General features: G+C 33.7%; 1 protein-coding gene across 1 annotated transcript; it reads right to left on the minus strand.

Moving 5' to 3' along the window:
* Positions 1-8,446: 8,446 nt before the first annotated feature.
* On the minus strand, positions 8,447-8,824 carry LOC124368376. Its single transcript, XM_046825662.1, has one exon. It carries the CDS (start codon positions 8,822-8,824, stop codon positions 8,447-8,449), a length of 378 nt encoding a protein of 125 aa, XP_046681618.1.
* Between the last annotated feature and the right edge of the window lie 12,306 nt (positions 8,825-21,130).

A 21,130-nucleotide genomic window follows, 5' to 3' on the forward strand; every position in this document is an offset into this window, starting at 1 on the left:
TTTTTATTCTTGAATTTATGAAAAATGCACGGTTCTTTGAAACATCACCATGTCTTAATTTATAGATTTTTTCATTGCATTAAACTGCCGTTTTCATCATCTAACTAACACTACTTTGTAAAACATATCTTTTTTATATTCATAAAAAACATTATTTCAAACATTTAAGTAAAAACGTACGTATAATTTCTGGCTTTTTTATTCCATGTTAACAAGCACATCACAACGTTTTTTAAAGATTATTTGATAGTGGAAATTGGCAATAAGCATGAAGGAAAAAGAAAATCTTTGATCTCCAAAGAGGGCATGATTGCAAAATTTTTTCAGAAATTTGCATTAAACTTGATCTAGGAAGAACACTAAGCAAGAGTACAATTCCGTGTGATGTAATTTTTCGTGATTTAGGACAGGTCTCTAAAAATAAGTTTATTTGTTTAATTGAAGATAATTAATTTTATAAACCCATTATTGTAAAAGTGGTCTACTACTAACTGTCGTGCGATGGTAAGTAGGTTAACTTGCATCACAGGTTTTAAGAGATATAAATATTGCAAAGTTATATAAAAGACAACGACACAAACATATTTATGCGTCCCTACCCACTATCCACAAAAGGACTCTTGTAATCTAAAAGCACAAACGAAAAAAAAGTACTGGACAGGGAGGTAGGTTTATTAAAGGGGCTTTCCATTTAGCTTTGATCAACTCAAAAAATCGGAACTGGAAACGCTTTTGGTATATAGTGGGCTTTGATTTCAAAGCCAGACTCCAACATTATAGTTAAACAGGCAATGTATGTTCTACCTTAATTAATTCATATTTCGTTACTATACCAATACCTCACGTTCAATAATCCTTTACTAATTCTTTACAGTAGGATTTTCGTAAAATTCCTGCATCTCAGTTTCATATTCAATTACAACACATATGTATGTTAGTTGTTTGCCAATAAAATAAAATGATATATATTTAAGTAAATCCAAATTGGATAGAATTGTTGGGAATTTTACTTCTGATACAATTTGCTTTTTACAAAGACAATAATTGTTAATTTTACCTGTCCAAGTAATTCATTACATTAGGATCGCGTTGTTTCAACATATTGAAAATATTTTAAATAAACGAAATTGACTTGGAATTTTATTTTGTAAGAGTAGAATTTTATATAACACTGAACATAAAGAAAGATGATTCTACAGGAGTTTTTCTGGAACTCACTGTAGTGATTTTAGTAGCAAAATATAAACTTGTGACTACAACGTTATCGATTTTGAAAGGATCGTAAGGTAATGCTTTATGTTGTAGGAAGATACAAAATTGTGTTAAAAAAATTCATTTTATGCTTTTTATACCATTCAAATGATCTATATTTAATGTATTGGTGGCTATCGTTTTACGATTCTTGATAATTTAACCATGGCTAATGACAAAGTAATAAAGTTTCCAATAATATTAAAAGTATTTCGGTTAGTTATGGTAAATTTAAAAAAAAATTATATTTTTTATGTTAAAAATATTAAAATCACGTTCTCGATATATTTTCGGGAACTACCTCCTCGAGGGATCTAAATTTAAACCTATCAAGTTTTCGCCCACCAGGTGTTATCTTCAGATCAGAACGAAAACACCCTACCCAATAGAATTGCCACCCCCCCCCCCCCCCACCCCCCCCCCCCCCCACCCCCCCCCCCCCCCACCCCCCCCCCCCCCCACCCCCCCCCCCCCCCACCCCCCCCCCCCCCCACCCCAAGCTGTTTCAATTATAATTGTAATATTGTTTATATTGTTTCGAGTCTCAACAGTGCTTTAAATAAATCAAGTTCGCAGTTTTTCTAGACGTCCGAATGAAACTTGATATAGAACTTTATGGAGACTAGAAAATTGGTGCACATAGTTTCTACTTGATTCAATGAAGTTATTGATTGTATTATATAGGATATAAAATCAAAGTGCTCTGTGTTAAAGATAACCAGGAAAGACTCTTTTAGGAAGGGTATACAAAGGGCTTGACCACCAAGCGAACCCTAAAAAATACCCTCTATGTAATTTATTTAGTTTACGTGCCTTTATTTTTGTTAGCTGATAATGTACCTTTCATGAAATATTTCCGTATTTATGTATGGCAGGTCTGAATCTTGAAATAAATCACCTTTTTATATGCTGAGATGCCTATAACGTTTTCATTAGTAATTACAATTTTTTTAATGAGTAAAATTTTTTTTTAGATTTTGCGTTTTAAAAGAATTATCCCTAACAGTTATTATCTATTAAAAAGAGTTATCAGATATATATATATGTTTGTGTTAGTGTGTGTGTGTGTGTGTTTATGTATGAATATACAGCAAATAACTATCTAAGCCGATAAAATAAATACTTTGATATTTATTATTTTGCTGATCACATATTTTATTTATTTTTACAATTCTAAGCACTCAAAATTATTCCGATCGTAACTCTGCTGAAAAGAATGTTTCAAGAAGGTAAGAGCGTCAAAGTCCGCAGAAGCCTAAGGGCCGCAGGCAACGCTGTAAATATTGAGATATTGTATTGTTAGTGTTATTTGTTATTGGAAGGCTGCAGTAAAAAGATCCTGAAATGGCGTCACTCCCATAAAATCTGTACATGTTTTATCTGAAACCTTGACATGTTTAATATTCAGGAGTTACCAAAAAGAGTTAATTTCGTTCTCTCAAAATAAGATTTTACTCAATACCTTATTTGAAATATTATATTCATTATGATTTTTCTAAAACGACCTAATGTATTTCCTTACAGTCTATCCATAAGTACTGTAAAAACCATTGTTTTACAATATCCTTAATTTTACATACATAAAATTCCCACAGTATAATACCTCAAATGGGTTACGTTGCAAAAATGTTGCCTATTCTTGGTACACTTAAATATATGCTGTAAAATTAACTTTCGTTTATATGGCATAAACAATAACCATATATTACATGTAGATATATCATAAATTTTATCGCACTGGCAGAATTCAAAAACACATACTTATAACAAACCTCAGGTGACTAAATCATACATAGATGAAATAAGGACACTATTTGGCTAATTATTGAATCCATCGCATTGTGTATCAAACCTAGGAAGCATTTCTTTCCTATAACAATTTTCCTATGCGAGACAAAAAAGAAACATTGTCCATATATTAGGAATCCATTTAACTCCTAACACATGGTTTAGGCAAGCTTTGAAACTATTTACTATTTGATTGAATATGCTTAGAACGCGTTATGCTTGAAGGGCCAGTTGTTAATTTTCACTTCAATTTGGGTTCGTAAGGCCTGAATCCAAAATCCAGACACAAAATTCCAAAACTCTCTTTTCCTAGTGTAGCTATTTTTTATAGTTACAAAATTAAAACCATAAATACTTTATGGAAGCGTCGAGAAAAATTCCTAGAGTTATCTCTCTCATGCGTAATCCAACCAACCAAAAACTGTGTCCATATCAAGGTATGGTAACAAAGACATCAAATTGTATTGGTATGTTGTTCTTTCTGAATACCCCAAATGCTTATGAATCTCTTAATGTCCAGGTATTCATTTTATTTTTGAATCCGTTTGTCTCAATAAATTCTCCTTAATAGACTTTACTTTAAAAATTAGTTTCGGCTTTTTTTTACAGATTTAAATCAATGTTTTATCTAGTGAGATATGAATGTAGAATCTGTAGAATCTAATAAAATCTACCTTAAAAAGATAGTATAGGAAACTTGTTAATAAGTGTACTACTACCAGATTGAGGAGTGCTGGTGAAGAGTCATAGGTAGGTAACGGTTTTCCGTTGTTGAAGACAAATGTAAACCCCTTTTAAACGGAGGTATGTATGTAGTTAATTTAGCAAATAAAAGGGTAATTGTCGAGAAATTGGCAGCAGAGGCATCTAAGTCCCTCCTCTTGTTTGTTTTGAGGTTTTCCTTGTGTAATTGCAAGGAATGAAGATAATTGCATTCAAACGTAATTTAAACACTTTCTTAACTACTTATTTACGACAATTGTGGCGGACAAATATGGGTAGTTAAAATCTCTCTCTTTTATTCAGGCCAATTATATGAGTTATATTTAAAGTCGACACGGGGGTGTCAAGGGAGCCGTGTGCATGAGAAAATAATTGTATACGATTATATTTAAATTTTTAACCCATAAAAAAAAAAATTGTGAGAAGAGTGGATTATCTGTACAAAGTTCTGCAAGAAAAACACTTCAAGAAAGTGTTTAAATATGTAAGGGAATTGGGAGAGTAGGAAATTTTTAATGTAGTATGAAATGAAAAGCGTTTTTTTTTTATTTACATGAGTGGAAATTAAACAAGTAGAAAAATATTAGATTAATAATTCCGAAAGATTAAGATAAGAAACTACGCAATTATTAATAATATGCAGATTATTACCAAAATATAACAGTCAAGTACACAAGGCAACAATTAAACAGTTATGAGTTGGCTGAGTCAGGGGTCTGAACTACCACAACGGTATCTTTGCGCCCTCTCTGAAACTTTCGTCCAGAATAAGCTTTAGTAACATTTATTAATCAAAAATAGATTTACGTTTTAAAAAAACTGTGTTATAAGTATATTATTGTTCTCTCTAATTTTTAGAATTTTGAGGGGAGGGGGAACTTAAAAATGATACCTGTTACATGCCTACACTGTTATAATTTCTGGGATGAAACCTGGTAATAAAGTAGAAAAGAAATCAATAATTCTTATTGATCTCTGTATTAATAAGAACTGAAAAAGCACGACAATCAGTTGAAAATCGGTCAAACCCAAACAATGACAGATAGCACCCGGATTTATAATTAATAAAACAAATAAAAATAAATAGCCCTTATTTTATGATTATAATTCTAATTTTATATTGCTCACATTTAAATATTGCATATAAAACGTTTCCACAATATGTTGGTTTAATAATTAAAAAAGTGCAATTGCCTTCTACTATGATTTGTATATCTAAAGAGAAATATAATTAATTTTATGGCTAAACGCAGTAGGTAAAATTTGTTATGTGTTACCTCAAGAATTTTAATTTTCTTCTCCTATTACCACTATATCAAGAGGTGAAAAAGTCATTTAGAGAAGAAGAGGAAAGGTAAAGTGCCAAGGTTGGAGATATGTTTGCAAATTCAAGGGTAACGGACAGCCTGCCAGTGACTGCTTCCGGTTCCAGCCTCTAGCCCCGCCACATCTTTCTCAGCTTCGTGTTATTCTGCCATTCCTGGCTTTACGTTCCTAAATGTCACAGGTTTACAATATATACTATAAAGCCTCAGATAACCAAGGAATAAACTTATTTATTTAACAAAAATTACCAATATATATTAGTGTGGGATTACTATTTATTCTATTATGGGAAATCAACAATGTTAATTCATAATATAAAATATAAACCCTTTAAAGCCGCCCGCAACTTATATTATAAACACACGTGACGATGTCTATGAATTAAAATTCACTTCCTCTAACTCTAGAGCTTTCGTCATGGAACGTTCAGCTGACACGAGAGATTAGTACCAGAGGAAAAAATACCTGTCTTGGGAGTCTTTTTCTGCCATAATTTAGGCGACTTGTTTATATTTGATGTTTTTCTGCCACAGTGTATCTCAATTCTCCAGTATAAAAAGCAAAGAGAGACAGGGGAGCTTTAAATTAAATTTCAAAAACAAATTTTAATTGTTTTACGATTAAGCCTATAAAAAGTATTCGTTTAGAGCTGATTATAGCGTGTTGCTTACTTATTTTATTTAAAAACTATAATCAGTTTATATATAAAACGATCACTTATTTTCCCCAAAAGTATTAAAAATAAAACACAAAAGTTACTAAACGAAAGAGAATAATTTGTGTTCATACAAGTGCAGTAGTTAGCGCCACACAATTGTGTCATACCATTCAACATTATTTTGGGGTTACAAGCAAATTCCAATACTCATTCGTACAAGAATTGCTCCTACAACGGTTATAGAGTACAGAAATGTGTACATCCCCCGGAATGAAATAGATAAATTGTGCTAGCCTACTAAGTGAAAGGTTTTAAAACTATTTATAGGTCTCACAATCTTTCTTTGAATAAATTGAAAACTAGATAACTCAGTAATATCATAAACTCCATGCTATTAACTCACAGGACTTAAACTGTACATACTACATGGGTTCAAGACGTTCTTTATCAGTGTTAAGGAATCTTTTCTGGACCTCGGTCCAGATAGGATTGCATAAAATAGTTGAAATCGTAAAAAAATAATGTTTAATGTAGACCACAATGCACTTCGAGACTTTATTTATTACTTGCACAGCAACCTTTGAAACAAACGTGGAGTGAGACAGGCTACCCTTGCGAAATGTATACCGGAAGGTTTTTTCCTGTAACACACTATGGAGAGCCATAGTTTACCCGCAAGAAATCAAAAAAGTTTTTTCTACTTGGGAGCAATTACTTAGAATAGTTTTATTTCAAGGTTAATTTTATTGTGTTTGGAGAAAATGTGCGGATGGTGCATTAGTGGCGGTTTATAATTATAAACTTCTGAGTATGCTGATGATTTTTTTCTCATATTTTATAATTCTTTTAACTAATTTAGAGGAATAAAAAGTATTTAAACATATATATTATTATTAATGGCCCTACTATGTAATGGGAAAAATGTACAACTTTGTTTCTCAGGTATTATTTTTTTTTCAGGTAATTTGTAATGAAAGCAATTCTATCAAATCTAAAAAACGCAATGATAGAATAATTCATACTTGAAAAATACTAATGGGCGTTGTAATTAAGATTTCAATAAAACTCTCACTACGAAATTTACTGACTGACTCATGAAGGTATTTTTATAACTAAAAATGCTTTTTACAAGGATGGCTGCTTTTTATAAGACAGTGTAAGTGTTAATATATGGTTTGTAAAATATTGAATTATGACCACAAATAACTGCAAAAAACCTTTTAAGACCATTTCTGTTATTTATATAGATTATTTAACACTATATAGGTCCTTACGTTAGCAAATTTGTTAATGACATGACCACATTGAAACTTACTGCTCTCCTAAGGATTAAACCACATAAAAAACAAAACTACACTTAATTACAAATGTATTGAGAGACAATATTGTAGACTAATGATTTTAAATGTTACATGTTTATACGGAACATTGGAAAGCCTTGCCCGGATGCTCGATTAAGAAATGATTTATATATTTGACAGCCTAAGCATGTAAATCTGTGACAATCTCAGTTAAAAATTAAAAAGAACCAAAAGGATATACATTTAACTTTTTAGAAGTTACCTTAAATTGTTAGATTGTTACGTAACTAGGCCTTAAAGGCTATTAATTTTATTTAAGCACTAGTATACCTTGGAGAATAACAGGTCATTTTTGGCAGTAAATGTATATATATATATATATATATATATTATATATATATATATATATTATATATATATATATATATTTATTTATTTATTTATTTATTTATATAAATATATATATATATATGTGTGTATGTATACAAAACAAACATAAAGAACCATGTCAGGTATTGTGTGTATAAACCCGACGTGGTTCTTCTGTTTGTTTTTCTGTGCTGGCCTTGGAACGAGGGAATTAGGGTTGCTTTATGTGTGTTGGGGGACCGTAGTGGGGTGTTCCTGTCGCAGAGAAGAAGCGTTTAAATGTATATATAAATGTGTGTGTGTGTGTGTGTGTGTGTGCGTTTTTTTTTTTTAGCGGTTGTGAAAAAAAATGCATTTCCGCATGCCAGGCTTAGGTGTTTTGCCTGGGTATGTCGGACTCGAACATTGGCTGGTGACTGTAGCCAATGCTAATACCGACTAAAAAAAACTTCCCCTATACTCCAGTCTCTGAATCCCTGTGGAAACCGCCGTTAGGCATTACATCGCAGGGAGAGAATCTAGTATTTCTGCTCTTTCATCAGGTGGTTGAAGTCATTTCTTCTCGTCTAGTTATTGCGGAGTTTGTACCTCTGCCTTTCAATAGACCTTAGTTCTTTCAGCACCTCCATGGCGAATGTGCTCGGTGGCGTCCCATGTGGCTTTCGATGACAGCATAGCTTCTACTAGTGTTTCTGGATGCAGTGTCCGGTTAAGAATTGTTTCCAGGTTGTCACGCTGCAAACTGAATCTAGGGCACATAAAGAATACGTGTTCTGCATCTTCGGAGACTCCAGGACAGGACGGACACTCCGGCGAATTATCGTGCTTAAAGCGATAGAGATATATGCTCGGAAGCAACCGTGTCCTGATAGTATTTGCGTCATATAGTAACTGACCTCTCCGTGACTTCTATTCAGCCAGGCATCCAGTTGTCGTATTAGGCGGTACGTCCACCTACCTTTATCCGCGGCATCCCACTGCGCTTGCCAACGGCGTACACTATACTGCCGTTTCTTCGGTCCTAAGTTCATCAAGACCACGACGCAGATGATTTTCGTCGTTGATAGAGGGCTCGCCTTTCTTCGGCTAGCACTCGGACAGGCAGCATTCCGGCAATAACGCACGCCGCTTCTTCTGATACTGTGCGGAAGGCACTGGACACTCTCAAGGCGCTTAGTCGATAGATGGATGCGACTTTTCTTCTTGTCTCTTGGACTTCAAGGGCATCCGCCCAGATGGAGATTCTATAAGTCAGCACCGAGGTGACAACTGACGAAAGTAAGCTCCTTCTGCACTGCTTTGGGTCTCCAACGTTAGGCATGAGCCGTGATAGGCTTGCTCTTACTACTGATGCTTTGGCACTCACGTGGTCTACTTGCTGCTTAAAGTTTAGTCGGGTATCAAGCATCACTCCCAGATATCGAATAAATGGTTGTGACGTGATTTATTGTACGCCGACATTCAGCTTGGACAGTTTCCATTACTTTTCTGCCGGTAATAAGCACTGCTTCGGTCTTATGCTTGGCTAGCTCCAAGTACATCATATCCATCCATAGGTTAATACGTCTAAATACGATGTCGAAGATTAGTTTTATCTCTTCAAGATGCTTCGCGACAATCACTACGGCTGCATCATCTGCAAATGCTGCAAGTTTTGCTTCAGTTGGTAGTGGTATTCTTAGGAGGCCCTCATACATAATATTCCACAACAAAGGACCAAGAACTGAGCCCTGTGGAACACCCTTCCAGTAACTTCATATTCTGTTGGGCCATTCTTTGTGTCATATTTCAGGATTCTATCCGTGAAGTAGCTAGCCACTATCCTGCATAGGTATTCTGGCACGTCCTTCTCTTGTAGGGCTTGCATGATCCGATCCCAGTTTGCGGAGTTGAATGCATTCCTGATGTCTAAAGCGGCCACTAGGACAGTATTTCTTCGTACCACGCTTCCACCTAGTTCCTGCGATTGCATCCTTGGCCGTGTTTACAACCAGGTTAATCGCATCCAGGGTTTGATCGTCCTTTTCGAAAACCGTATTGATTGTCTGCCAGGAGTGGATCGACTATCGCCTCAATCCTCTGGTGGATGATTCGTTCAAGTATCTTACCCGCCGTATCTAGCATACATAGTGGACGGTAAGATGACGGTTCTTCTGGTGGCTTTTTTCCTTTAGGAAGCAGAGTACCAGTCGTTGCTGTTTCCACTTTCGAGGAAAAATCCCTTCTTTGAGGCATGTGGTGTAGACGTCAGTGAATAGTGCTGGTGCTGCCTTAATTGCTGTTTTTAAGGCGATGTTTGGGATTCCGTCTAATCCCGGTGCTATACTATGCCCTACTCGGTTACACGGCTTCCATCAGTTCGTTTTCTGAAACTGGCGGGATTTCTTCCAGTTCACACTGCACTACCGGGTATTCGAATTTCCGTTGCCTTGGGAACAGTGCGGTAACGATCGTCCTCAGAAATTGTGGGCATGTGGGCGACGGTGTTGTCTGGTTTTTTAGGCGGGTCATAGCCACCTTGTACGGTCTGCCCCACGGATCCTTGTCTACCTCATTTATGAGCTCCTCCCAGCATTGCTTTTTGCTATCTTTGATAGCTTTGTTGAGGCCGGCGGCGCGCTGTTTTGTATTCTGCCACCAGCTCCGCAGAGATTAGGTCGTCGGTAGCCACGCTGAGATATTCGTCATTTCTTCTGGCACTCTTTACGAAGGACACTGATCTGATCGTTCCACCAGTGTACCGCAGGGCGTTTGCTCATGCCACGTTTCCGCGGCATACTCGCATCGCAGGCCTGAGCAACTCTCTTCATTAGATCATTAGCTTTCTCTTCAGCGCACTCCCCGGACGATCGGACTACTATCCAAAACTACTACCATCGCAGATGGGTCGAAAGATTTCGCTCTCCATCCAACCGCGACTGATCGCATGGTTGGTCTTTTAAGATTCGGGATCGTCGCTATTTTCCCAGAATAGAGCACTGTGATCACTGGCTGTGTAAATGTTCATCACCTTCCAGATATGGCTGCGCTTGATGAGGCTGCTGCTGACAAATGTCAGATCGATGATGGAAGTTTCCTCTCCTTTGGTAACCGTTGGGGTTTCACCAGTGTTGAGTAGGGACTACGTCCAGTTTGGCGATGGCCTCCAAAAGTGCTTTACCTCTTGCATTGGTCGCCTGCTGCCCCAGTCAACTGCCCAGGAATTGAAGTCGCCGGCGATTACCACCGGATAGTGCTGCTTCGCGTCCTCGGTCAGCCGGTCCAGGAAGTCGGTGAATTCATCCATGGAGAGACTCGGTGGTGCATAACAACTGTAGAATCGGACCCCATCTATCCCCACAGCTACGAAGCCGGATCTCTGTAGTATTAGGCCACACTCTGGAAAGGAAACTTGCCGCAAGACCATATGACCAGCCTTGGTTGTTCTGTCCTCTTCCCACGGTTGACTGCTTAAGTGCCTGTAGGGTTCTGCTATTACAACTACATCCAATCTTCAATTCGCGCACTGTCTGCATAAGCAGGTCGTGCGCCGCCTCACGATGGTTTAGGTTGAGCTGAAGTACTCTCATTTCCGTCTGCTTTTCAGCTTCTGGAGTGCCTCTCTGAAGAAGGGGCATCTGCTAGTACCTGCATGATGAGCTGTGTCTTTCCTGCAGGCCTTTTCGGCGCACAGAGCACACTTTGCTTCATTCTTGCATTCTGCAACTTTGTGGCCGTCTTTCCCACACTTAATGCAAAGTTTGGTCCGGTCCACATTGCTTTTACATTGACTGGCGAGATGACCAAAGTACCAGCATTTGTAGCACTGAGTCGGTCTCTCTGTTAATCTTACGCGGCAATTGACCCAGCCGATCCTTAATTTGCCGTGTTCTCCGATAACTTTTTTCACGATTGGAACTGTGTGTGTGTGTGTGTGTGTGTGTGTGTGTTTATTGAACAAAATTAAATTCTGTTATGGCCATTTATTCAAATTATGAATGTTAATAATTCATAAATGTAAACAAAAGTCGATTGACAGGTATTTGGTCTTCCGATCGTATGTTACTTTGGTTATTTAAACGCATGTGTGACAGATTACGGCATAAATGACATACATAATTTGGAATCGTAAAAAAATAATGGGTCTCTGTTGTTGTGTAATGGTAGCAATATTTTTACTCGGCAAAGTGAGAAACTCTGGGATTCGAGTCCCCGGTGGATCCATAAGTACTTTCTGTGGAATTCAATGTTTATTGAAAAAAATTAAATTTGGCTAATTGAAATTGCACACAAATTTTGAATATATTTAATGTTTAATTAAAAGTCGTTTGCACAGGTAGATATGGTTCTTCCGAATTTATATGTAATAGTTTCGGTATATATTACATATATATATATATATATATATTATATATATATATATATATATTAATATGTATGATGATTTCAGACAAAAGAAATAAACTTTTGTCAAAATTACCTTTTGTAATATGTCGATTCTTGTTTATGATTATATAAGAAATTACATTATTATGATATGCTCATTAAGGTTTGTCATTTACATAGAAAATGTAGGTGTGCAGTTAGTAAAAACTTAATAATAGGGGCAGTAATTTAAAATGCAAAACTAAGATGTTAAGCAAACTTGATGTTTGCTATAGGGAGCTCGGACCATCGTTCATTGCATTATTGTTATCAAACACTACTTACGGCCCCTCTAAGACCCACTTAAGCCAATTTTGACTCTTATCAATTGCAGTCCTGAGGCGTATTGGTCTGGTGTAATCCAAATAGTTTATTATAATTGTAGTCATCTTAAGATAATATAAATGAAGTATTCCAATTGATATATAACAGAAAATGACATTACCATCACATGTAAAGAAGTTTTGTACGGATCAGAATAATTTTTTAACATGCACGACAAAATATTTTACAAGTAATTTTAAATTTCAGTATATGAAGAGGTAATCTTATGTAAATTATTCCTTGGTTTTAATTTAATCGTAGTATATCATAATATGTGGTAAATATTATAATTACGTAATATTAATAACAATTCCTTGCTATTGGTTGCAAATTTTTTAGTTTTTTTTGTTTGTACTCATCGTGATACATTTAAATAAATTTCTGATTGAGAAGGTGTTAGTTTTAGAGGAACATAAAATTATCATTATAATAAAATGGTTGATATAATAAAAAATATTATACTCCCACCCATCTCTCTCTCTCCCTCTCTCCTCTCCCCTCTCTCTCTTCCCTCTCCTCTCTCCCTCTCTTTCTCCCTCCCTCCCTCCCTCTCTCCCTCCCTCACATCCCTCTCTCCCTCCCTCCCTCTCTCCCTCTCTCCCTCCCTCTCTCCCTTGCCCTCCCTCCAGCTCTCCCTCCCTCTCCATCCCTCCCTCTCTCTTCTCTTTCTACTCTCTCTATCTCTCTTCTCTCTCTCTCCCTCTCTCTCAAATGAACAAAGCTGGAATTTAGCTAAGTAGGGCAAAACTGTGGTAAGGACACAAAACAATCCTTAAACGAGCTATTCTCATCCTAGACTAGAGTCCGAAAAACCAACAAGTATTTTTATCACACCACACGGTAATATTAACAAACGACGATTAAAAAAGATGTGTAATGTATTTATTGTTAAGGATTCTCCACTCCACTACCTTTATACAGAAAGAAGTATACAACGTAACTGGAAAGTACATGCTTTTTGACACGGGTATTCTTTTTGAGCGTAAGTAATGAAAACACTTTTTCTTCGTAGGATTAAAAAATCATAGTTCGATTGTAAGCAACAAAAATTTTGTTTCTTTAGAACCAGAAGTACATGGTATTATAATCTTAGTTGATATCCGTATTTTGTACATTTTCTTCTTCGGGGAAAACGCAATCTGTTGAAAATTTATAACGGTTTTAGGGGACCGGTGGGGATAATACGTGGCTCACTTTGAGCCTCTCCTAGTGCACCTCACTCGTGGATAAGCGGAGTTGACCTTTAGCCTTCTCCTCCGCCCGGGCAGGTGTTTCCTCTGGTTATTCCCGCTGCAGAACCTATTTTTCGGTCACATACATGGATTTAAATGCAACGCACTAAACCCCTTTTTTATATTTGAAATGCCTTTTTATGTATTGTATCACTAGTATTGTATCATTAGTATTGTTTAGTACTTAATGTTGAAACATATCATGTATGCCATTCATATAAGTATGTTTGGTCCACAAAACATAATTATTCTTTCATCCATTTTATTTTATTTTTACTATACTTAAAAATTTTAATTTAAAACATTTAAGCATTTCCTTCTTTTAATATTTTAAATCTGTTTAATTAAGATCTACACGTACAAGAACGATAAACTATCAAGCTTCTTTAAAATACGTTATAAGGGACTTACTATACTATACTCCTTATTGCCTCTTGATTATCAAAAGGGTATTTGTAAATTTTTATTTCCCCTATTATATTTTTTTTATTTTTTTCGAGTTCTACAGTTAATTTCAGTTATTATAATATATTTTTTTTAAATATTTGCTTAGAAGAAAAGAAAACTATTAGCAAATTTTTCACCAGTCCGTTTCATAACTTTTTGAGTTTTTATTGTATATATGTAATTATATTCCATTAAATTAATAAAATACTTTCTACTAAATGCTATTGGCCTTTTGACTGCCAAATTTATGAAGGGTTTCCGGGCAGTATTACGTAGTATTAATCATTTACAAAACTCTTTTCAAGTTTCAATTTTAGTATTGCGATGATTTTTTTATGCTTAGTAAAAAAGTGAAGCCCGACAAGTAACAACACTACTAGTACTAGATTTTCTCCTAATTTAGATTTTAGTTACATTTTAGGTTTTATTATATTAAATTGTCATATTTAAAAATAATTAATAACGCTAAATTCTTCCTCAAACTCAGTTTTAACTTTTTGGTCCATGCTAACCATACTAAAAAAAAGGAGTTTTCACATATATTTTATTATACCTAAAAATATTTGTAATATTCTATTTGAAGGAAGAGGCAATAACCTTATTCAAATATACATAAAATAATAATTTAAAGTAGGCTGACATATTTTCTTCGTCCACTACATTTGGGATTAACATTCATTATAGTAATATAAATTAAAAACTAACAGCTGATTTTTTCCACCATTATTGAAAACTATTCATATCTTGGTGATATGAATCTTTAAAATAAAGTAAATAGGTTTTTTGTAATAAATAACAAATGGGGACGTTTCTGGAGTATAAATTACAAAACAAAGAGTAGATATTTTGTAACACCCAATACTTATTGCTAGGAACTAGTTATAAGAACAGCTTTGTAATTATTTTCAATTTCCATAGCAAACTCAAAAATGTCATTGTTACCAAAACCAATATTGGACACACCATTAAAAACAATATATAAAATATAGCATTTTTGTTAACTATACGTACGAAAACAATAGGAAACACGAAACATAGGTAAAATTTACTTAAAATAATTTACATCAAGAGGTGTATAAAACCGATTAAATTTCTTAACTAAATGTTTTTACCTATTAATGTCTTCAGAACATAAAACAGTTATAAGCCAAAAATTTGACAACGACTATTTCGGATGAACAACTTTCCGTAACAGTTATAAGTTCCTTAAACCAAAAGGAAGGAATTATTCTAAAATATTCAACAACTTTTCATATAATCAGTTAAAAAAACATTGCTATTGAAAACTATAACGCTTGTTAAGTAAAATGAAGAGATCCTTTATCATTTTTCTACGAGGTATTATATGCGATGTTTTCTAGAAAAATCTTCTATGCTCATGGATATTAAAAACCGAGTATAACTTATAACATGTGGTTACTATGAAAACGTTATATGTTACAATTTATGTGGGAAACTTTTTACAAATATACAGGTTTAATTCTGTAGTATTATAAAGGGAAGCAATTACTATTATAATTAAACGAGCTTTTAAGATTACTAGAATTGTTTTGCAAAAATGGTCTAGTATTAATACGCTAATTACCACTGAATGTGTATTCCTTTAGAGTCTTTCTATACTTTAATTAAAGAAACAAAGGGGTCTGTTATCCACAACGTCTGGGGTGCAAAAGCACGTCCCACCCCCCTTGACACCTTGTTAGGAGGTTAATGGTCTGAAGAAAGTGTTTGCAGCAAACTCACGCTAAGGGGGGGATTATACAGGTAATGAGGATTTAAAGTAAATACAAGAATTTGGCAGCAAGTACAATTATATAATTATATTATTTCTTGAAAAAGCAATGAAAAAACAGGAATTCGTACACAGATATGTATATGCAAATTTTCGTTATTTTTTATGAAAATACAAATATAAAAGGTATCCCCCACAACGGATAAAGAGTCCAACACGCTTTTAAATGAGATTACATTCAGTTTCAGGCCAGTGCTCATTTATTTTCGAGATAATCCTGCAGGCACCATCATACATATACAATTGATACATGAATATAAAATTTTAACATCCTCCCAGCATAAAAAACAGAATTTTTCAGCGTACTTAGATATGGCGCTTAAGCCACGTTTCATTGTTTGGCTGATTGACTATCCTAGAAACTTATTTTTTGTTCCAGTAAAAAATAAAATTTGTATACAATAAACATAGAATGATCAATATAAAACCTTTTCTTGAAATATAGTGCTACATGATACATTTGATTTTTAAACAACGACCGTTTTTATTTGCAGTTTTTGTTTTGAACTAAAATTATGTACTTAAAATTCTAGTCCCTAGCTTCGTTATCAGTTACAATTGCAACTGTTGCTTTGTAATTTGTACCTCAGAAATTCAGATTAATATTTAATATAAAAAATCTTACTTACTTATATTTCAAAAATCCTTGATACGTAGATTAAGATATTCTGATTAGTTGGGTTGAAACATCTGCTATTAGTTTTTTTATTGTGGTAATAAAAGCAACATTCCGTTTTTTAAAATTTATTTTAGATGGGTATTGGTAATTATTAAAAAATTATTATTTAGGAAATTGTAGGCTAAAAGTATATAATGCTGTCCACTGTTTAATCAAGATGTGTAATAACGTTAGGTTTTCGTAGTACCTAAAAATATTTTTAGGTATGGAAATACCTTAGAAAATATTTTTTGCCATTTTGAAAATGAATTATCATGTAAAATTAATACATAAATTTTTTCTCGAAATGTCGTTCCATTTGATACATTCACAAGTCTTTTGTTCCCTTATAAGATTTGGTTTCATTAATGATCTTATTGTAATAATAAAAAAAAATCTCTTGTGAAAGCTAAGGAAGGGGCCTATAACACAGGGTATCTCATTATAAACTGTATGGAATTTAGTAATCCCACTCAGATTTAAAAAATGTAATTTGTGTTAACTATACAAATATAATACAGATAAAAAAACTATATTTTTATAAATTGTTTTGAATCCATTTTATGTATTTGGGCGTTAAATTAGGATTCAAAAGAAAACCACGTCAGAAGTATAACAAAATATTAAATTGCCTTTAATCGATTTTTATAAAGAAACAGGAATAAAACGCTTCAATCTCCTTGGACTTGTCCTTAAATTCTTGTGTAGTTACACAACAAGCATTTGTTGGTTTTGGGACTGCTTCTTTAAAGAGGAACTCATGTCTTCCAGTTGAATAACTAAATAATTCCTAGTACACAGGACATTAGATGGGCGTTTTTCTGTAACATGGACCTATACCACCCCACAGTATATTGGCCATAAACTGTTTAATACCTTATGACGTTTATCTATCCAAATAGTTTGCCGTGTATGAGTAATATGAATGCTAAAGGTTTTGGAGTTTTTATTTTCAGACTCAAGATGTTCTCTATGCTAGTATCTACCAAACAAATTGTTTCTGATGCTATAACATGGGAAGAATGCATTTCCTTACGTTGATTTTGAATTCTTAAAGGTAGGAGTGTTTTACCTGTGGTCTTGGGGTGGGACAATATCGGTAGTCACGTATCAAGTCCCATACAAAGTGATATAATCTAAGCATTAACATATTTAAAACGAAGCAGAACCAGGTCAATCAAATTTACGCTACTAAAAGCAATAATTTTCGTTTAACTATCACATTATTATATTATTACATATTAACCTACATATAAATGAATATTTGAAAATTAATTTCCCTAATCTATTTCGACGTTAATGCCAGGTTTCCTGACTAAAGCATCAACGGTAAAATTAAATTCAGGTTAAATTTTGTTTTTATTCCTATCCTAGGTTAATGGAATCACAAATTGTTTGATTATAAAAGCATAACGGTAGCTTTTATGGATTTTCCTAAAATCAATTAGAGAAAATATAGGTTTTAAAATTGTATGCATACTAAATGGACAGTCTTGAATTACCAAATCCCACACACATGATTTGGAACAACGTCATGTCATACACGATAACATATTGATCAGAACCCCAGCTGAACTGATTAAACAGAAACCACTACGGGTATGAGAATCGTAATGGAAGGTCACACGAGCAAATGGAAAATCACGCTCGACTACACATATTGTCTATGGTCGTTCTTTTTCATAAATTAGTTAAACCTGTTAAACTAAAGAAATATTTATGTCGAACCAACACATAAGAATGAAGCAATAATGCTAAGATATTATTTTGTAATAAAAGCACGGTAATCAATGCTACACTTCCACTAACCTAGATATAAAATTTTAAACATCACAGAAAAATTGTCAATTGGTTTTAAAAAAATATTTTACGCCATTAGTCTAATGAGGAAGGAGATAAGAATTATATAACATCCTGATTCAGAGCTTGTTAAAAATTGTATATTTAAATAAACTAATTACATATTCAAAATAAATTGTTTTTGTAAAATAAAAATTCAGATTAGTAACTGTGACATTTTTTGAGTTTTTAATAATGAACTATAAAAGTAACCTTGTTCCGAAACCTTCCCTGTAAGAATATAATTGTATTAAATTACTTACCCCTCCTGTAAACTTATAGTAAGTTTAAAAACTACTATACGTAGATTCCAGGCTAGGAATCCTAAGAGTAGAGGAGGTTTGTATGGTGGGTATTCTACGTAAGTAGCGAGTCCCATCACTAAAGGCTAGCCACCTTTATCGTGTGGCGCAAAAGCATTATTCCTGCCTCTTCCCTCACCAACAAAAAGAGTAAAATTTTTTTAATTTTAATAATATTAAGATAAAATATAATAATATATATTTATATATAATATATATATATATATATATATATAAAACAGGGCAACATTAAAAAAAATTTTTGGGCCCAATTTTTAAAGACCCATTAATCAAACCATGTCGACTCGCTTCTACGGTATATGTTTTTTCTTTATGTTTTAATGTCCAAGGATATATGTAATGTACAACAAATAACTTAAATGTCACAATTTTCACCAATATGTAGTAATAAGTAGATATATAATTTTAAGAATATGAGAAAGAACGCCAGAATTTAGAAGTATCTGCGGGAGATACTTGCAGTTTCGCATTAAACGGAAGGTGTTCCACGAATAGTATATATAACGATATATTTTATATATACAGGGTTTTACCTAAAGTCCCTGCAAACGGGTATATTTTTCTGAACGATACACAGATATAAATCAACCAAGATTTTGGGTGATACATCAACTACTTCACCTAAAAATCCTACTTTTTGAAGTGAAATATCAGTTTTCTTTAAATAATCAATGGGCGACGTTCACCGCAAGGAGTCAGTCAGACGGAAATCTTAAAATAGGAGCATTCTTATGCTACCCAGAGTTTAATGATGCCGCAAAAACCGCATTAAAAAAAGATTGATCCAGTACGAAAATGGCGGCTATAATATATATATATATCTTCCGATCATATACTAGTTTGCTTATTTAAACGCATATGGTGACAGATACGAGGCCAAATACAATAATAAATGAATCGGAAAAAGTAAGCGCTCTGTGCGTGTAACCAGACATATGGTAGTTGACATTCACCCGGCAATTTGAGAGATCCGGGTTCGACTATACCCGGCGGAACAAAATACTACTTTTTGCGATTCAATGTTTTATTGAAATTAAATAAGGGAATTGCCATTTATACTAATTTTAATATATATACATTAATCTTAGCTACAGTTCCAATATTGATCATAGCACAATATATTTTCAAGTGTTAATGAATATTAATTTATTTTTTCTCCCATACACGGTATTGGTATTTTTTGGTTTCAAAACCGGAGTCGATGATATGCTATCTAGTTTCATATCAAAATAATTTGAGGCCTTTCAATACATTGGAATTGGCCACATGGCCAAACCATTCCGACGTCCCAGTTTTATAATCTGCCTTAATCTATGTAACCACTCAGCAGCTTCCATTATAAACCTCTCATTATTGTTACAAACTAAGATCAGCTTTTATCAGGTTTAAACTTTCTTGCAATAGGTATTTATTCTACACAACCGTTTTATATGTTGTTGAATCAAAATTAAATTTAAGGCGTAAAACATTGCCGTGTAATGAAATATATATTTCAGAAATTGTGGAGGGGTTGGGGGTATACCATCATAAAATAAATGAGATGATGACGGTGTTTATAGGGAATTTTATAAACACGATTTACCTTCGCGTGAGAGCTGGCTAGTGTAATTATCAATAAATGTATGAGCAACTCACTTGTTTTCTAGTAATTAGCTGTTTTTAAAACTTAAAAAATACTCCTAATAAATTCAAATTAAAAATTAGGAAAGCCAGGAGGTATAGCCTTATATTATGTGTTAATAACACATAAAAAATCACTCCTGGAGAGGAAATAATTATCTATTAGTACAAAAATCATTCATAATAAATAGTCTTTAAGTACCCGAATAGGCTGTTATAAAAGTCTATACACATTTTTTTAATAATTTTGCTTTTTAATAAAATTAGGGATTGAATTACTAAAATTCAAACTATTACCAGGTAACTCCCAATACAAAGTTTTTATAATACGTCTCACAATTATTTTTTACATCGTTTAAAGTAAAGAGTTTACAAGTTATTTAAATAGAATAAGTAGTATAAAATTCCTGATTTTAACTTGGGATGTTTTTGTAGCATTAAAAATAAAAAAATAATATATTAATATTACGTTTATTACAATCTAGTGCAGAGATATCAAGTCGACGTGACTTTTAATTTTAATATAATATATATTATATATATATATAAGTATTATATATATATTATTATATAAGTAACTATATATATATATATATATGGGGAAAAGTAAGGAGACGTTACAACACATACCGCGTACAAGGCTTTGATAAAGTTGCATGCAAAGCTTTTAGCCTGTAGCACTTTTATAATACTAAATGTTTTACTCAATCACGTTTAGTTATAACAATATCACATGATTGTACTCCGGGTTCCTTACCACGTTCATTTACCCACCGATTTCCATGATAACTACCACATAACTCATAAGACTTCAGTAAAACATTTGTGCTAACCTAAACAAACTGAGTATCTAGTCATTTGTAGCCCAGTTTGTCTTTTATGAGAAAACAATGCAGAGTACATTTTCAACGTATTTCGGAGTTACCATCTTTTTCTAGATCTCTGTAGATAGCTGAGGAATAAACATTGATAGGAGTTAATCTGTAACTGTTGTCGTATTTGAGGCGCTGCGCTAATCTTAAGGGTGGTATGGAGAATTTATTCTCATTATCTGCATTTATTATTAATTACTGTT

The sequence above is a fragment of the Homalodisca vitripennis genome, chromosome 8 (genome assembly GCF_021130785.1).
Source record: "Homalodisca vitripennis isolate AUS2020 chromosome 8, UT_GWSS_2.1, whole genome shotgun sequence".
Taxonomy (NCBI): Eukaryota; Metazoa; Arthropoda; class Insecta; order Hemiptera; family Cicadellidae; genus Homalodisca; species Homalodisca vitripennis.

Coding starts and splice junctions, on each gene's coding strand:
- LOC124368376 (XM_046825662.1), bottom strand. CDS start 8,824: ATGCTTGATACCCGACTAAACTTTAAGCAGCAAGTAGACCACGTGAGT.